Below are 17,215 nucleotides of genomic sequence, written 5' to 3'. Positions count from 1 at the left end.
CGCACAGCAAACTGACTGCTGCCTTTTAATATTTAGATATTTATAACAGGCTTAATAGACCAGCGGCCGCAGCACAACAACATGCCATATTGCTCAATGAGGTCGCACCTGCTGCGCAGGTCCATAAAAACAGCGCTCAGCAAGATGAGCACTTGAGAACATCAATTGGACCAATCAGCGATCAGATGATCAGCGCCAAAAATAATCGTGAGCGTGAGCAGAAAAACAATGACAGCGAACACACACACGAACTGCTGACTGCTTATCTCAGGCTTTGGCTCATCTCTGCGCATACATGTGTTTGTGTGGGTGTGTGTGTGGGTATGCTAAGCAATGTGTCGCATCGTTCTCACACGAATTCTGATCGCTTGCTAATTTTCTGTGCGCCGGTCCAAAAAAGTCACTCAATATTTAACACTCTGTTAGTTTGACCTCAGTACTCAATATGAATATGGTTTAATTAGGAGGTGCTGACCCGGGCGATTCTGCAGGGATATTATGTATATTTTATTTAGCTAATAAGTGAGATGAAAATGACACTAAAATAAACACTTAAACATTCGTGTAAGTCCATCAAAACGAGGGATTTTTTAAATTTTGACCTTATGATGTTTTTATGGCTTCCAACTTCCTTATAATTTTATCAAACAGCTTTACTAGACTGCTGCTCTTAAACTAAAACAAAAGTATGTTGCGCCGACGCAAAGTGGACAAAAGTCGGCGCACAGCAATTGAAGTGAGCGCCGTTCAAAGGTAGAAATGCATAAGCTATTATACACAAGCATGATTCTGCATCAATTGCGAAAACACACACCCAAAACATATATATGTATGTATGTATGCATGTAGAGAGAATCGTCCAATGTGCGCATGTGTATATGATTGCTTGCGCCTTATCTTCTTACTTATCGCGCTCTCACGTATTTTTTGCGAAGTGAGAAGAAAACGAAATGACACTAAAATAAACACTGAAAGTCTATCAAAACGATGGACTTCTTCAAATTTTGATCTTACGAAGCTTCTATGGCAATTAATACTTAAATTATCACTTATAATCTTATCAAACAGCTTTTCTCGACTGCCGCCCTTTAACTAAAACACAAGCACGCTGCGCGAATGCAAAGTGTACAAAAGTCATACACAAGCACAAGTATAACTGTATGTATATCAATTGCGAAAACACTCACACAAACATACATACACATGTACGAGTGCAGTGAGAGTCGACAAATATGTGTGTGTACATGTATATGTATATTTGCATTCTCTTCTTATCTTCACATTCATCTCGCTGCCACGAATTTGTTGCGAGGCAAGAACAAAATTACAATGAAATAAGTTCTTTAAATTTGGATTACATTTTTGTCCAAACATTAGAAGATCTTATTTATGGCTACTAATACTTTCGACTGTTGCCGTTTAACTAAAACAAAATTATGTTGCGCAGACGCAAAGTCGCTGAATACACACACGTACATGCATGCATATGTACATATGTATGCGTGTATGTGTATATTTGCATTAATTCTTATCTTTAATTATTTGCGAAAGAACAATAGTTTTTCTTGGTAAACTCTGACATTATATCAATTTCGGATAGACACTTTAACATTCGTAATAGTCTATAAAATTGATGGACTTCTTTAAATTTTGATTTCATTTTTGTGAAACTTTGCAAGAAACACTTACCCAAATATATGTATGCAGAAATCGCCAAATATGCACGTACGTATGTATATGCATATGTGTGCTAATCCCTTATCTAATTATGTATGTATGTATCACATTCACAAAACAGCCTAATAGACCTGCGGCCGCAGCACAACAACATGCCCTATTGCCTAATGGGGCCACACTGACGCAGAGCAAAGTTACGCAGGTCCACAAAAACTGCGCTCAGCAAGATGAGCACTTGAGAACATCAATTGGACCAATCAGCGATCAGATCATCAGCGCCTAAGAGGATCCAGAGCGCGTGAGCGTGAGCAGAAAAACATTGACAGCGAACACACACACGAACTGCTGACTGCTTATCTCAGGCTTTGGCTCATCTCTGCGCATACATGTGTTTGTGTGGGTGTGTGTGGGTATGCTAAGCAATGTGTCGCATCGTTCTCACACGAATTCTGGTCGCTTGCTAATTTTCTGTGCGCCGGTCCAAAAAAGTCACTCATAATTTAACACTCTGTTAGTTTGACCTCAGTACTCAATATGAATATGGTTTAATTAGGAGCTGCTGACCCGGGCGAGTCTGAAAGGACATAAAGTATATTTTAGATGATTTCTTAAGAATTGGATTGAAAAAAAATTGAGAATTTTACTCCCAACTATCAGACGCTATCAGACTGCTATCAATTGGCAATTTAGAAACGAGGTAGGTTAGAAAGTCAACGGTGGAAATAGTTTGTGAGAAATTCTGTCGTTATTCCATTTGAATAAAGTTATAAGAACTTGTTGTCCATAAGTCAATTCAATCTTACAACACAATCAAGTTATTAATTAAACAAATATTGCTTACAAGTTACAGTATTACCAACTATTCAACTATGATTTATGAAATGTTTTCAACTGCTGCATGAATCCGGCGTTTGGCTGTATGCATGGCCGCCACGACTTAACCAGATTGTAGGCCTCCTCGAAGGACATGTCACGTCGCTGCATTAGATAACCGATGACAACTGCAGCGGAGCGCGATACGCCCGCATTGCAGTGGACCAGCACACATCCCTTTACGGCATGCGCCTCCTCTATGAAGTTTATGGCAACGGGCAGCACATATTGCAGTATATTCGTTTCGTTCAGATCCAGGCATGGCAAATGCTTGCACTTAACCGTTGGCGGTAGGTCAACGTTGGGCGTTTCAATGCCAACGCTTAATATGTGCGTTAATTTATACTTTAAGACGTTTTCCGGAGTAACGGCGTCCTGGGAGCCTAAATAAAGGAATTCGCTCAAAATGCATGCTGGCACGGCGTCGGGTTTGGTATCCACAACGAATCCGTATTGGCGTGCTTCCAGCTGTTCTGGACTGCTGTCCTCTCCGGTTGAGGATCTCCGCCGTTCAATGTAACGTGCGCCGGTGGGTGTGGTCACAATCGTAGTGGTGGGCCTTAGATTGGCCAGACGCTTCTGCAGCTCATACAGCAATATCATGGTTTCTCCTGGTTTAAGGACTAGTCTCGTCTGGAAGCTCGAAAGCCGTATCGTTGTAGTGCACACGACACAGGTAGAGACCGGACGCGGGCGCAACCAGTATACGAGGCTCCCAGGTGTGCTTGGAAGGAATCGTTAGCATTTCATAAATGCAGCGTTCGTCTATACGGCCATTTGCCAGCGCCAGAAGCGTGCCCACAATGCGTCGAACCTGCTTGTACAGAAACGACTTGGCCTTGATCTCTATGTCCCAATAGTCGTAGATTTGTGATGCCAACGTTGCGTTTGGGCCCAGTGCAAGGCTTTGTCCAGCACGTATATTAATCTCATCGATTTTGCGCACCGTGAACATGGGATGGTCGCGACTGGGACTCTTCTGTCGACTGACGCTCATAAAGGTGCGAAAGTCGTGAACGCCAAGGAACATGCGCGCCGCATTCTTCAGTCGTTCTATATCAAAGTTATTATTCCTGCAAAAGCCGAAATATGAGTAATGGCAAAGAATTGCCTAATTAAAAGAGTTTCTTACTGCAGAAAGTAACACCTGTCTATCTCCTCAACGGGCACAAACGATTCGTAGCCTTTGTTCCTTAAACTATTGATGGTATTCGACTGTGTCACATTCTTGGCCACTGCCACGCGATATAAATAGGTGCGTCCGATGGCGTGATAACGGCAATGAAACGTGTCTGGCACGCGCTGCGTACTTAGCACGCGTATTGGCAGGTTCTGCTTGTCCAGGGTTCGATTGAGTACACCTGTCAACGTGGTCGTATCGTAGAATTTATTATCTCTGCGTTCCAAATCGACGTGAACTGTCGAGTGCAGGGCGTGCACGCCGGCATCTGTGCTGGTAAATTGAACACAATTATGGTTGCTGTTGATTAAACCTGTATATATATTTTAAGTACCTACCGACTGGACAGCACGGTTTGGATTTCGTTTTTAGGATGAAAAACGCGCAATGCCAACTCCAAACAGCCCTGAATTGAATTCGTATCTAGACGCGCTTCCTCCAACTTGTTTACGGTCTTCTGTATGCCACTAAAAGTACATTTTAATTGCATAAATTGTGTTTTTTTTCTAATTTTGATTCGCTTACCGAAAATTCGTGCCAATGTAGGCAATGTTGAGCAAATACCTACGCATTATGCACCTACACCCCACACGGCGCACCAATCAAAAAGGCGGAAAACATATGTTTTGTTATCGATTAATCGTTTTGTGCACACCACCAGCACAGACCATATGTAGTGTGCGTAGCGATAGTTCGATAGGCAGCAGTTACTCAGAATGTTGTCAAAAAAAAAAAAAAAAAAAGCAAATCGACTAGTCGATTGCTCACTAAACATTCATCATCGTATTTGAACATATTGTAAATATCGATACATGTCTTGTCAAAGTTTTGTAACCTGAATTAAAGCGAAAAAAGGGGCAGACGTGCAAACAATTAGGGCGACCGGTTAATATTTTTACACTCGCACAGCACAATTGTTAAATTTTTCCATCAGGATCAGGTGAACGGGTTGCATAACGAAACATGGCCAATTTCACTGATTACACCAGAAATGAGGAGACCGAGGTCAATAGCTGGATTCGTTTCGGCTTGCGCCTTGGCGTTAGCGCAGCACTGCATCCATTTGAATACTCAAAGGCGCTAATACAAATTGGATACGAGCCGATTGCCGCGAGACCCGGCAAGTCAATGCTGGGCAGACCAATTATGGTCCTACCAAACATCTTCCAGTACGGTAAGTACACCGCATAACACACACATTTGCGGCATTAAAATCGCACTTCGATCTCTGTCACACAGCTGGTCATATCAAAAGAGTCGATGGCTTCTATGGTTGTTATCGTGGCCTGGCACCCAAATTAGCTGGCGCCGTTCTGAGCATGGTTGTGAGTGAGCGCGTTGCCGAAAAGCTGGACCTTGCCCATAAGGAGGACAAGGACGAGTCGGAGCTGACCGAGGAGGAGAAGTGAGTTGTCCACCATTTGGCATTCAAATTTCTGAACTAATCCATTTTTTTGTGCCCGCCAGCTATGTGCAGTTCAAGTACAATCTGAAGCGCGACATTGTGTTGACGGTTAGCGGAATTGTTGTCTCGCATCCGTTCCATGTGATTTCGTTGCGGATGATGGCACAGTTTGTGGGTCGCGAGACGTTCTATAACTCCATTTTGGGCTCCATTGCCGAGATTTGGAAAACCGAAGGCATACGAGGTTTCTTTTCCGGCCTGATCCCCAAGCTGCTGTGCGACGTGGCCTGCCTTGTGCTATCGAGCTCCACTGTTTTCATACTCAACAAATACTTCATCAAGGACAAAGTGGCCAGGCAATATAATGCCGGATTTACCCAGTTTATGTTCTCCAGTCTGCTATATCCACTGCAAGTGGTTTCCACATGCTCCGCAATCAGCGGTTCGCGTCTGATGGCCGGCCAGCCGCCAATAATGCCAGAATACAGCAATTGGGTAGACTGTTGGAACGACTTGCAGTCGCGCAGAGAACTTAAGCGCGGCAGTTCCCTCTTCTGGCGGTAACTAAACTTATCTATCCTATTCATTATGAGATCGTAGCTTACGTATCTCTCGATTCTTTTAGCTCGCAAGTGCTGCAGGCGCCAATAATTGCAACCTCTGCCTTCGCCCCACTGCCCAAGCTGTCCCGCTACCAATAGATGACCTGTTTATGAAGACGCGATTCGGCAATGACCACAACGGGAATAGCCGGAACGACATCCACCGAGAGAGACGCGTCTGCCTGCATTTTTATATAGCTCGTCGAGGGCCGCCCTAAGACAACTGCATTTCTTTTCCCCGTTGCGATTCTTATGCATAATAGTAAATCTCTATGTTAAAGTGGTCGCTTAAATTATGATTATCGAGTAACAAACAATTATTGCGAACGCATTGTATAATTTTATAACTTAATTTCCTTGTTGGCATCGAATGCCATTCCAAAGAATCACATGTACGATGAGACTTTCAATTTATTTTAAATAGCCAGCCACTAGTTTCTTGTTACTATTTTAACCGAGAACTATTTTTAAAATTAAAAACGTTTTGCGCAAAAGAACCGCTGTTTTAGGCCAGTTTATGTTTACGAAAATCCTGAAGATACTTTGATAGTCGGGATCTGTATGAATCCATAAAGCTACATCATTCCCAAATACCACTTAATTTGCCCGATATATTCATTTGAAGTTCGAAAACTAAAACTGTATGGAAAATAGCTGCTGCCCTACCGCCGGCGAGTCCTCTGCAAACAAATCACTCACTCGCATGAGACGGCTGTTGCGACGGAATCATCAAAGCCACAAAAAAACTGCTGATATGCCAGGCGAACATAAATGAGCAGCAGATAGCCTCAAGTGCTACTCAGCACTAATCGGTTGTCTAGCGCTGCCTAGCGCCAATCTAAGTGAAGCACAAAGCAAATTCCAAGTGCTGCCCAGCCCCACTGACGTTTCCTAGTGCTACGCGGCGCCAATAATCAGTGGGCAGCACTCGCAACAATTAATTTGCGCGCACGAAAGTATGCCACAGTTTTTATTTATTTTAAATGCAACTACCTGCTGCTTATTTATGTTCGCCTGGTATTTCAGCAGTTTTTGTGACTCGAAACGACATGTGTTGTTTTTGATGATTCGGCACAACAGACGCCCTGACGACACAAAAGATGACATAAATTTCTTTAAAATGTTCTACTTTGCATTGCATTTTGACAAAATTGGCACTGTAAATCCGATTGGCGCTGGGCAGCACTTGGTGCAATTCAAATTTTTGAAAATGCCGCCTTCGACTGCTGCTTTCTGTTCGCCTGGTTCATTAGCAGTGTCTGGCGTCCGATGTGCCAGATGTCTGGCATAACAGCCGCCGCAACTGTATTGCGAACAGCCAATCGGAAAGACTAATTGGATTTCTTTTGTAAAGTTCTTAAGACAAACAAGCTCTAAACATAAACATATTTCTAAATATAATTGGAAAAAACTATTTTGCCAGGCGAACATAAATATGCTCAATTTGAATATGCGAACAGGGTACAATTAGCGTATGCACAGCCTATGCGAGACTCCTTGGCGAAGTGAATTTGAATTTGAGATTGAATTAATTAAAAATAAATCGCTTTCCGCGATGTTTTTTCTTTCAATAAAACCAGTATTCGTACTTAACCGGCATCTGATGAGATGGCGTTGAGCCTCATTATGCAATTTCAATTAAAATATGGGCACAGAGCCTGCCTTGATAACGATATTTTTGCTACATGGTTCAATGTACGAGGAGGGAGTGGATGGTGGGAGGGGGGGGGGGAGGTGGGAAGTGGGAGGGAGGCGTGGGGTCTGGTTTACTTTGCCTTTGGGCAGTGGCCAAACAGGAGCATGGTTGTTGTTGTTGTTGTTGTTGTTGTCGTTGTTGTTGTTGTTGTTGTTGCTGTTGTTGTTGTCGCCTGACATTGGCATTGGCCGTGGACGGCGTAAGTTATGCAGTGGGAACTGGTTGGGAATTGGAAACTTTTGCAGCTGGCCCGCATTGTTGAATGCACTTGACGCTGTTTAGTCATGGCAAATTTCATGTAGCTCTCAACAAATGTGTCCAAATTGAGATTAAGCGACAATTTCAATCAAAACAAGGCGGCGGACAGCAACATAAACCACAACAACAACAAACAGAAACAACAGCAACAACAACAACAACAAGCTGCCCACAGCCAGCCAAACAACAATGCAAGTCAGACAACAACGGCAAACAAAACATGTCAAAAAATGGCAACCGACTGCACAATACCCTGTTCAGAGTGTGTTAGGAGAGTCGAGAACAGGGAAAATTATCACAGAGCACATGAGAAACATTGTATATGTGCTAGGATATGTTAAATATATAAAGACCTAAACAAGTCCTTTGCCAGAATTGATATAAGTGCATGTGAGTTATATAAATAGGTTGCATAATCCCAAAAATAACTCTTAGAGAATGAAAGGAACACACGACACACTTAAAAAGATTATTCGTGCTGTATCTTCCACATATTATTATTAATATTAAACTAAATAAACATTATTAAGCTTTAATTTAATAAATATATATTGTTTGAGTTCTTCAGAGTTGAAACAATCCTGTTAAGTTTTATTATATCTTACTTTATTTTCTAAGAAATTTGTTTATTTTTCCAAGATTCTGTTGAAGATCGAGATATTTATATTAACAAAGATGCAAGTACTTGATCCCTATTGATGGAAGATATTTGCTAATCAAAAATCTGTCCAGATCGTAAACAATATAATATATAGACAGTACATATAGCTAAATAAATTTACTTAATGTCAGAGTGATAATAAATTAAATGTAAAAAAAGCAGCCAAAGAGAGTGAATTTAAAGATGTATCTTCTTAAATCAAATCTGCAGCTCCAAATTGTTGCTAGGCAAGCCTGGTCGTAACCAATATGCACCTGTTCACCTGCCGAACAGGGCATTAAAACAACAAGTGGCAGCAGAAGCTACTCATTCAGACAGCCCAAGTATGCCAACTTCATTCAGTCTGCAACGTGAGCTTCAGCCGAACAGACGTGAACGCGGGCACAGCTGCAACAGCGACTTTAACAACGACTTTAACAACAACTTTAACAACAACTGAGACTCCAACGCGAGCTGGGCGCGTCCCACGGGCAGAGGCAGTCTATCAAAACCGAGCCGAGCTAATAAAAAGTGCTAATTGTGTGTGTTCAAATGTGAATAAATGTGCAAGCGACTAGAAAAACAGCAACAAATACAACAACAGCAACAAATACAACAACTTTAACAACAACTTTAACAACAACAATAGTTTATTTATTTTTTGCTTTTGTTGGGGCAGCGAAATCGCATTTGCATTTCTCTCGCCCATCTATATTTATAAATCTTTTACTTTTTCTATACAAAAAACCAATCGCAGATTAAATTGGTTCGATAAAACGTATTTTTCTCTTCTTTTGTTGACCCTTTATTGTTCTTGTTCTTGTTGTTGTTGTTGTTGTTGTTGTTGTTGTTGTTGTTGCCTTGCATATGGCCCAAAAAATTTAAATAATCAACAAACATCTGAATGCAAATATTAGAAATCTGTCCGTTAAATCGTTCAACTGAAGCGCGCCGAACAAACGTTATAAAGAAAGAGACAGGAACAGAGCAAGAGACAGAGACAGAGACAGAGATAGAGAATTAGGCATAGATATAGACGCAGACATCGCGACCTCAAAGCCAACAACTTAATTCTGAATGGCACGAGTTCGAACTTTGGGTGAGTTTTTGAGACAAATGGCCTTTTTATTTTTTAAAAATTTTTTTTTCATATTATTTTATCTGCTTGGACTTGAGTTTGTCTCAATCCATTTGCTTATTTATACGATTCGCAGATTTAGAAATTGGTTAAGAAAACAGCTTCATCTTAAATATGGGCGCACTTTGTCTTAAAAGATTTTTTGATGCTCAAAGACAATAATAAGTTCTGATAAGAAAAATGAAATATTCTCGCTAAATAGCAAGAGTACCTTTGTCAGGCATATCCGACTAGAAGATACCCTGTACACAGCGTGAAGCCACATTTAGAAAAGTTCTTTCTCTCTTCTTTACATATACACCACATACATACACATATACACATGCACACATATACACACATACAGATATATACATATACACACATACACATATACCTAAGCCTTCTTGTTTCTTCTTCCATTTGCCCCATAATATAGGAAATAGATTCTTGCTTAACTCTGAGGTTTATAGTACGATTTTCATGAAATTTTCAGGGCTTAAATATGGCATGCAAATATGTGCATATACCAAAGACCAGATCTCTATGAGAAACATTTCTCACAACAAAAAAACATTTAAATAAAAACAAGCAGCATGCTTCTGCCTGAAAGATGAAACTAGCCAAGGTTTGAACCAGCAACTGGCTACACAGAAGCTGGCAAAGCTGGCTTTGTCGACACCTGAATCAAATGACTCGGATATATATGTTCATATGTGATCTGTAATTTGTGACTGTCACTACAGTCAATGCTAATTGCTGTTGATCATAATACTATAGATAGCGCGAGTCCAGTTTAGATATGAGAAATTTGCCCAAACAACTTAATAGCTGTGGTCCGCACGATTCGCACCGGGCCTGGCCAAGCCAAGCTATTAAATAATTAATGGCCAGCGATGCAAAAAAACAGCAAAAGAGAGTGAGAGAGAAAAGAAGTAACAAAAATAAAAACAAAAGAAATGCTGCATGCTTGTTGCATTATTTACGGCCTGCTTAGCTACTTTGCCGTATCTCGTAGCTCTCATGAGTGTGCGGCCAACGGAGTTATAAAACCAGAACCCCAAAACCAAATGCTTTCTTCTTCTACATTCTGCTTCTATTTAGAAGTGGAGCTCTCTGTGCAGCTTCTCTGATTGATAGAAAGTTGAGCTGGCCTTTTGTCTGTCTGGCAATTACATAAACCCATAATGGACCCTCGCGTTGGCTGACATGTCAAAATATCGTTAATGGACAGCTAAACAAGCTACTAAATATAGAAAATATTAACAAGCGTTCATTTCTTTCGTTTACATAAATACTAATGAGTGTTTTGGTGTAAGCGGAATACCCCTAATGTCGCTTAAACGGCAAGGATTAGCTGACATGTCACATAGACATATCGAATTATCAAGAGAAGTGGCTTTATTAGGTATATAATTACCGTTATAAGCCAGCGAGACGACAGTCAAACGTTAGGGGAATACCCCTAGTGTAGATTGAGTGGAGCCTCTAGAAGAGCTCCGTTCCATAAATCAAGAAGACTAGATGTTATTAGATGATGTAATATAATTGAAAGGGAAAAGTCAAGAAGATTCGTTGTAAATATAATGGAAGAGATAATGGAAAAGGTGCCCACACTGTAAGGGGAATGCCCTTAGTATAACCCAAGAAGATAAGATGTAAATATAATGGAGAGGAAAAGAAGATTTCCACATTATAGGAGGAATACCCTCAACGTGACTTATATATAGAACAAGCTTCCACGTTTCTTATTAGAAATCTATTTCATATTTTTTTATGAATTGCACAAGAAATTTGTGAATTTGTTCAAGTTTTTGCTTCTTCATGAACTTCTTTGCTTATCGAGAACTATTTTCTGATTTCTTGAATATATTGAATTGATCAAAATATTCTTGAAAACATGAATTCTACATTTTTATTCTAAAAACTTAAATTTTAAAGCTAAAATTGAGAATTATGTGAAAATTGTATAAGAAACGAAATTTTTTTTGTCAAAGTTGTTTGAACAATATTTATTTGTTTATTCATTTATTTAATGGATTTCTATTGCTTATGCTAAGGAATATTAATAGTTGGCGGCATACCCTTAACGCTTGGGCTAATCCCTGCCCACCTTGTGCGTGGCTAGGGGCTTGTCCACACGGACCACGCGCTCGGCCACATTGAGATAGGCCTCGTACTCGACGGTGTCGGGCGTGGTATCGTAGTGATAGTGTCCGCCCCAGTTGCTGAAGGAGAAGGAGTGAAAGTGCTGCAGCCGCAAATCGAGATCGTGCTCCTTGGTAACCAGAGTGCCAAGGGCGTTCAGCTGGGCGGGCATGTTGTAGAACTTGAGCCATTCGTTGACCTCGGCGTCAGTGTGGATGGGCGTCTTGCTGAAGTCACGCATCACGTGCTGATGGGCGGCGCCCTTTTTGATCACGAATATGCCGCCCAGGCCCACCACCCGATCCCCGTAGTGCTCCTCCAGGCCCTTGCGTATGCACTCAATAAAGTTCAGCTCGCCCTTGCGCTGCTTGGCGCTGATCTTGAGCACGGGTCCCGCCTCGCCGCGGCTCAGATACAGATTCAAGAGCAGGGCACAGCGCGCCTCCGTGCTGGGTATCCGCTCCAGGACGCACTCCTCCTGCTCGCCGCGCACCGTTGCCGTGTAGCTGCCGTTGGTCAGCTCGTCCGATGCGCTCACCGACAGATTGTAGATGCCCTCGCAGTTGGAGCTGCGTATAGGATAGGGTCCGGCGCCGGCGCCTACTGCGAAAATCTTGCCGGCACCCTGTATTCTGCGCGCGATCTCCTTGATGTTATACAGCTTGTCGCGCTGCACCAGCGGCAGCAGATACGGCGGTCCGCCCACCTCCAGCAGCGTCGCCCTGCCGCCCAGTCCCGACTCCACCAGGCCGTATTGCGGCGCCTTCAGATCTGGGCAGTCGCCCACCTGCACGCTGGCTGTTGCAAAGTTTTTACGCAGGGCACCCTGTATAACTGGGAGAGCGAGAGAGGGAGAGAGCGAATGTATACAATGCAAAAGCTTTATCTCGCCCTCAATCAAGACAACGCCAAAAGCTGCGCAAAAGCTCTCCAGCTGACAGTCACATTTCTTGATGTGCTTAGAATGAACAAAACAAAAAACTGTTTTCTTCGCCGAGCCGAAGATTGAATGCCCTTTGGCAAGATATGCATGATACGCAATTTGCGACATATTATACCGATGGAAGCTATGCGATGTAGAAGTATATGAGATATATAGAAATACAGCCGATCTATCAATTTTTGATATAGTTTATGAAACTCTTCTCTAATAATGGGTAGCTACTGTTCTGCTAGAAACTATATGATATGGAAGTATATGCCAGATATACAGCCGATCTATCAACTAGGAATATTTTCATATAGTTGATGAAGTTTTTTTTCCTAATAATGGAAAGCTATTAACTGCTAAGTATTTTGTATTTTTTTTATAAAAAATCTATTCTCTACCCATTGTTCATATGTGAGCTATATGATATAAATATTGCGATGCTTTACAGATTCATAGGGTATATATAAAGAGTATATAAAACTAAGAGGTTTTTTAGAAAGACTGATTACGTATGAAAGTTCCTATAAAGAAGCTATATATTATATGAATATAAAATGTTCTTTGAATATAAAAGATTAGCTCAATTGGTGGGTTTGATCAAAATATTCAACAAAACTATATTTCCTTTTTTGTCTCTCCGATTCGACAAAGAGAAAGCAGCTCATCTATGCCTATCTTCATCAAGACAGCTTTTTATACAACGAGTCTAGCTTCTCGACTTTGCTACTGATCAAGAATATATGTTATATGCTTTATAGACAGTCTGCTTCTATGCGTTACATATCTAATGGAAATTTCCATATGCCCTACATTAAAGCACAAGAGCACGCCAAGAGAACGGCCTCAAAATAAAAAAATAAAAAACCGGCTATGGAAAGTTCGGCACAGTTTGTGAAGGTCATTTGCTCTGTTGCTGCAACTGTTACTGCTGCTGCTGCTGATTGTACTGCTACTGCTACCTTTTACTGCTGCAGTAGCTCCGCTTACCCTGCTGCAGTTCCTCCAGCGTTGGCACATGCAGCGGCTTCTCCTCGAAGACCAACTGCGCTGTATTTAGCTGGCTCTGGCTCTGGCTCATGTTTCCTTCGTCTTCCAATTACAAACTGAATACGACTCGATCGAGGTCTGTTCCGAACGCGACTGTGAAGCGGATCCGTCGCACAGTCCGCATTTGGGCTGGCTTGTCCTATAGTTAACATTGCCCGCTCGCATACAGGGTGACCCCCGGCTGGGCGATAAGATATATTTGCGGTTTTGATGATATTCCAGTTTTTCCGCAAAAAAAAAAAAACATGTTTAATTAGCACCTAAATTCCTTTTCACTAAAGGCAACGCCTTGAGTACATGTCTTGTCTCATAGATTTATGGTATCTATGGGTGAAGTACAGTGGTAACTCGATTTGTTAAAACTACACGCGGAGGAAATTGTAAGAATTTCGCTTTCAGTATGTACTTGAAGTTTTTTAAGCTGAATACGAATTCCGAAACACCAAAAAAACTTGTACTTTTTATAAAATATTGTTTTAAGAATAAAATGTACTTAAGACTTAAAAATCGTAATATTCTATGCTTTTATGAAATCCCTCAGTTGTCTTTCAGTCCCAGTCTCGAACTTAAAAGAAGTTTTCTGCTTCTCTATTTGAGTTCTCGGGAGTTTCGAACTATAAAGAAGATTTCTGCTTCTCTAATTGACTTCTCGGGAGTTTCGAACTCTTCTGCACTTTCTGAGTTCTCGAGAGTTTCGAACTGAAAAGAAGATTTCTTCTTCACTTTCTGAGTTCTCGAGAGTTTTACTTGCTTCAACATACTTTTGTCTTATCTTAAGAATTTTTGTTTACTTGCTTAAACATTTTCTTACTTTCAGCTGTTTTTCTTGTTAGAAATCGAGCGCTTACTTCTTTCGAGCTCATTTGAACTCAATTTTAGTCCAACATGCATATTTAATTATTGTTTTTTTTTTTTTATTGTACCTACGCAAGTTGTTTGAATTTTGAGCTTTCAACATACCCTACCAAAAATTTTCCATGCGCCTGATAACTTTCCCCTTCTTTACACTTTGTCACTTGGAAAAAAACAGAAACCGGTTGCTCCCGTCTCCCCATCTTCCCTCTCCCATCTGTTGGCCTCTGCATTCTAATTTGCATATTCGACAGACTTTGTGTGTAGATCTATAAAATAAGATCTAAAGATTATGTGCGACTAATGTATATTTGCCATTATGCGGCATTTCGTATAGAAATTGCTCGATTTCTTAATGGAATACAGTTAGCAAAGAATGCTCCGTGATAAATCTTTCATTAATGAGTATTTACTGTACTAGACCATTCAGCAGGCGCCGCTCTGTATTTAGGTTCAGTTAACTTGACTAAATTTAAAGCTTTGGAACTGCTTCAGTTCCAGTTTTTGTTCGTTGATGGGGAAAAAATTAAAGATTCTGGAAACTCGAAAATTACGTTTTTCTTTGAACAACTTTCCTGCTTTTCTACTTTATCTCGAGCAAGCTCTGCAATTTGAGCCCTACTTTTAACCTGCCATATCTACATTGGTAGGGTATTCAAACTTCGTCTAGCCGTCGCTCGTGTTTACACTGACAACAGTGGCTTGTCCGTTTTGCAGAGCTTTCACTGTACACAGCATATATTAGTGGCAACGGCAACGCACTGATAAGCCCTCTGTGCACACACTTTCGAGGCTTACCTCCCATCTGAGATAGTGCAGCCGCAGATAGGGACCTGGAGAGTCATTTAGCGGTCACGTTTGCCACCATTCGATGATAAGGTTCCCATTGAGAACCTCTGTGTAGAGCGGACAAATTTGTGCGTAGTGTCAATTTGATGAATTGTTGACCTGAGCTGCGGATTGAACTGTTTCTGGCAGATATCAGCTGCCTACTTAATAATTCTGTGCCCCCATTAGCTGGGAAGTCTGTGCGTTGACAGTCAATACACTCGGAAAAAAACATAGTTCGAACTCAAATTCCAAAAACTTGGATTAAGTCAGAAATACTTATTACAAGAGCTTAATATAATATTATATGGAAGAATGATAAAATTAAATAAATTTGATCTTAAAATAGGAAATTCTAACACAAATGCTGCCTTTTTTGCATTTGACTTGAGTAAAATAAGCCTAGAGTACACCCTGAACTAGCATTCATAAAGAAAAAAGCGTCAATTCAAATTAAAAATAATTTCCCTCAGCCGGCATCGAATCTGCGACTATCTTCAATCAATCGAACTGCTTGCCATCGCCTCAAAGCTTACCGCTACAAACACACAAATAGACCCGTGCGAAGAACAACTGATCCACGCACACACACACAGACAGTAGGAGAGCGAGAGAGAGAGAGAGAGAGAGAGAGAGAGCATAGCATACAAAGCAATCGCAATTGCAAATATATTTATATTAGTGAATTAAATATGAATGAATGTGTGCAAATTTAATTTTATCGATGATCCCATCCTCGGAAATTTAATCGTTTTGATAAGTGTGCTTTCTATATTGTTATAAATGTATATATTTTTCTATATATAAGAAAGTGCGCCAGTCTTTTTCTTAGTATCCATCATGAAGGCTTTCATTGTTTTGGTTGCTCTGGCTTTTGCCGCCCTCACTCTTGGTCGCACCATGGACCGTTGCTCCCTGGCCCGCGAGATGTCCGACCTGGGCGTTCCTCGTAACCAGCTGAACAAGTGGACCTGCATTGCCGAGCACGAGAGCAACTACCGCACCGACGTGGTTGGTCCAATGAACGGGAATGGTTCCCACGACTACGGCATTTTCCAGATCAACGACTTGTACTGGTGCGAGCCCTCCCACGGTCCCTCCTACGGTCGCTCCAGCAACATTTGCGAAATCGACTGCGACGACCTCTTGGGTAACAGCATTGTCAACGACGTCCGCTGCGCCCAGAAGGTTTACAAAGAGCAGGGCTGGTGCGCCTGGACCACCTGGCACCAATGTAGCGGTGCTCTGCCCTCCATCGACGACTGCTTCTAAACTGGATATTGACTTTTTATAAATAAAAAAGGTCAAATTATGAGACGCTAACAAGGGAATTCCAGTCAAGGGAATACCCTTAATGGGTATAGTCACATACTCGCCTTAATAAATGCAAGTTATTTTCCTCTGGATATAGTTCCTATTGATTTATTGGCGATAGCCATAAAATGAAAGAAACTTCATCTGTATTTAGTATTCTAGAAGCTACATGTCAAATTTGTTGACTCTAGCTCCTAAAACCCAAGAAATTGGCACAAAAACCAGCTTTTCGATATCGATAGGCAAGCTATCGATTATCGGAAGCAACTTGAGCTTTGTTGGAACTTCGAAATCAAAATAATAAGTTCTTTTGTTAAGAATTTGTAACTCAATAATCTTGAACTTGTCTATATTAATGTTGGAAATATAGAAAATTGGGAATAAACAAGTATTTTATAAAGATATCTAGATTTTTGTCTGTTCCGTCTCACAAAAACACTTTTGCACTTAATTCAAGTGAAAAATGTTGATGCAATTTTCTCAGCGTGTACGCTGCACGCATCTAATCATGCTGTCCATGTCCATGCTTATGTCCAAGCAGATTACAGACCAAACTGGTCCGCGTCCACGCAAGTCCATCAGTATCGCAAACAGATAGTTGATCATAATTAGCAAGCGGCAGCTCCTCAATCCTATTGAGAACAGAT

The 17,215-nt window shown here is 41.2% G+C and overlaps 6 protein-coding genes across 6 annotated transcripts in view; 3 read left to right on the top strand and 3 right to left on the bottom strand.

Moving 5' to 3' along the window:
- Positions 1-2,409: 2,409 nt before the first annotated feature.
- On the bottom strand, positions 2,410-3,165 carry LOC115762570 (dual specificity protein phosphatase 19). Its single transcript, XM_030704856.1, has one exon. It carries the CDS (start codon positions 3,151-3,153, stop codon positions 2,545-2,547), a length of 609 nt encoding a protein of 202 aa, XP_030560716.1. The 5' UTR covers positions 3,154-3,165; the 3' UTR covers positions 2,410-2,544.
- Positions 3,144-4,345, bottom strand: LOC115762567 (tRNA pseudouridine synthase-like 1). The gene is made up of 4 exons (XM_030704850.1): positions 4,256-4,345; positions 4,069-4,197; positions 3,683-4,003; positions 3,144-3,623 (listed from the first exon to the last, which is right to left on the bottom strand). Exons 1-4 carry the CDS (start codon positions 4,300-4,302, stop codon positions 3,167-3,169), a joined length of 954 nt encoding a protein of 317 aa, XP_030560710.1. The 5' UTR covers positions 4,303-4,345; the 3' UTR covers positions 3,144-3,166.
- A 348-nt stretch (positions 4,346-4,693) lies between these two features.
- LOC115762568 (mitochondrial carrier homolog 2) lies at positions 4,694-6,199 on the top strand. Its single transcript, XM_030704852.1, has 4 exons — positions 4,694-4,904; positions 4,970-5,135; positions 5,198-5,695; positions 5,761-6,199. The coding sequence occupies exons 1-4, from the start codon at positions 4,694-4,696 to the stop codon at positions 5,834-5,836; spliced, it is 951 nt and encodes a 316-aa protein (XP_030560712.1). The 3' UTR covers positions 5,837-6,199.
- Positions 6,200-9,352: 3,153 nt separating this feature from the next.
- LOC115762559 overlaps positions 9,353-17,215 on the top strand; it is a 35,613-nt gene continuing 27,750 nt past the window's right edge. The window contains exon 1 of the mRNA XM_030704839.1: positions 9,353-9,430. The gene's annotated coding sequence lies outside the window, so the exon portion shown is untranslated. The remainder of the gene's footprint in view (positions 9,431-17,215) is intronic.
- On the bottom strand, positions 11,447-13,660 carry LOC115762566 (ester hydrolase C11orf54 homolog). Its single transcript, XM_030704849.1, has 2 exons — positions 13,515-13,660; positions 11,447-12,430 (listed from the first exon to the last, which is right to left on the bottom strand). Exons 1-2 carry the CDS (start codon positions 13,603-13,605, stop codon positions 11,547-11,549), a joined length of 975 nt encoding a protein of 324 aa, XP_030560709.1. The 5' UTR covers positions 13,606-13,660; the 3' UTR covers positions 11,447-11,546.
- LOC115762572 (lysozyme B-like) lies at positions 15,926-16,664 on the top strand. The gene has a single exon (XM_030704858.1). It carries the CDS (start codon positions 16,095-16,097, stop codon positions 16,524-16,526), a length of 432 nt encoding a protein of 143 aa, XP_030560718.1. The 5' UTR covers positions 15,926-16,094; the 3' UTR covers positions 16,527-16,664.

This window comes from Drosophila novamexicana, unplaced genomic scaffold (assembly GCF_003285875.2).
Source record: "Drosophila novamexicana strain 15010-1031.04,08,12 unplaced genomic scaffold, DnovRS2.1 tig00000644-arrow-pilon, whole genome shotgun sequence".
NCBI lineage: Eukaryota > Metazoa > Arthropoda > Insecta > Diptera > Drosophilidae > Drosophila > Drosophila novamexicana.
Note: the sequence above shows the minus strand (reverse complement) of the source record. Positions and strands in the feature narration are given on the sequence as shown.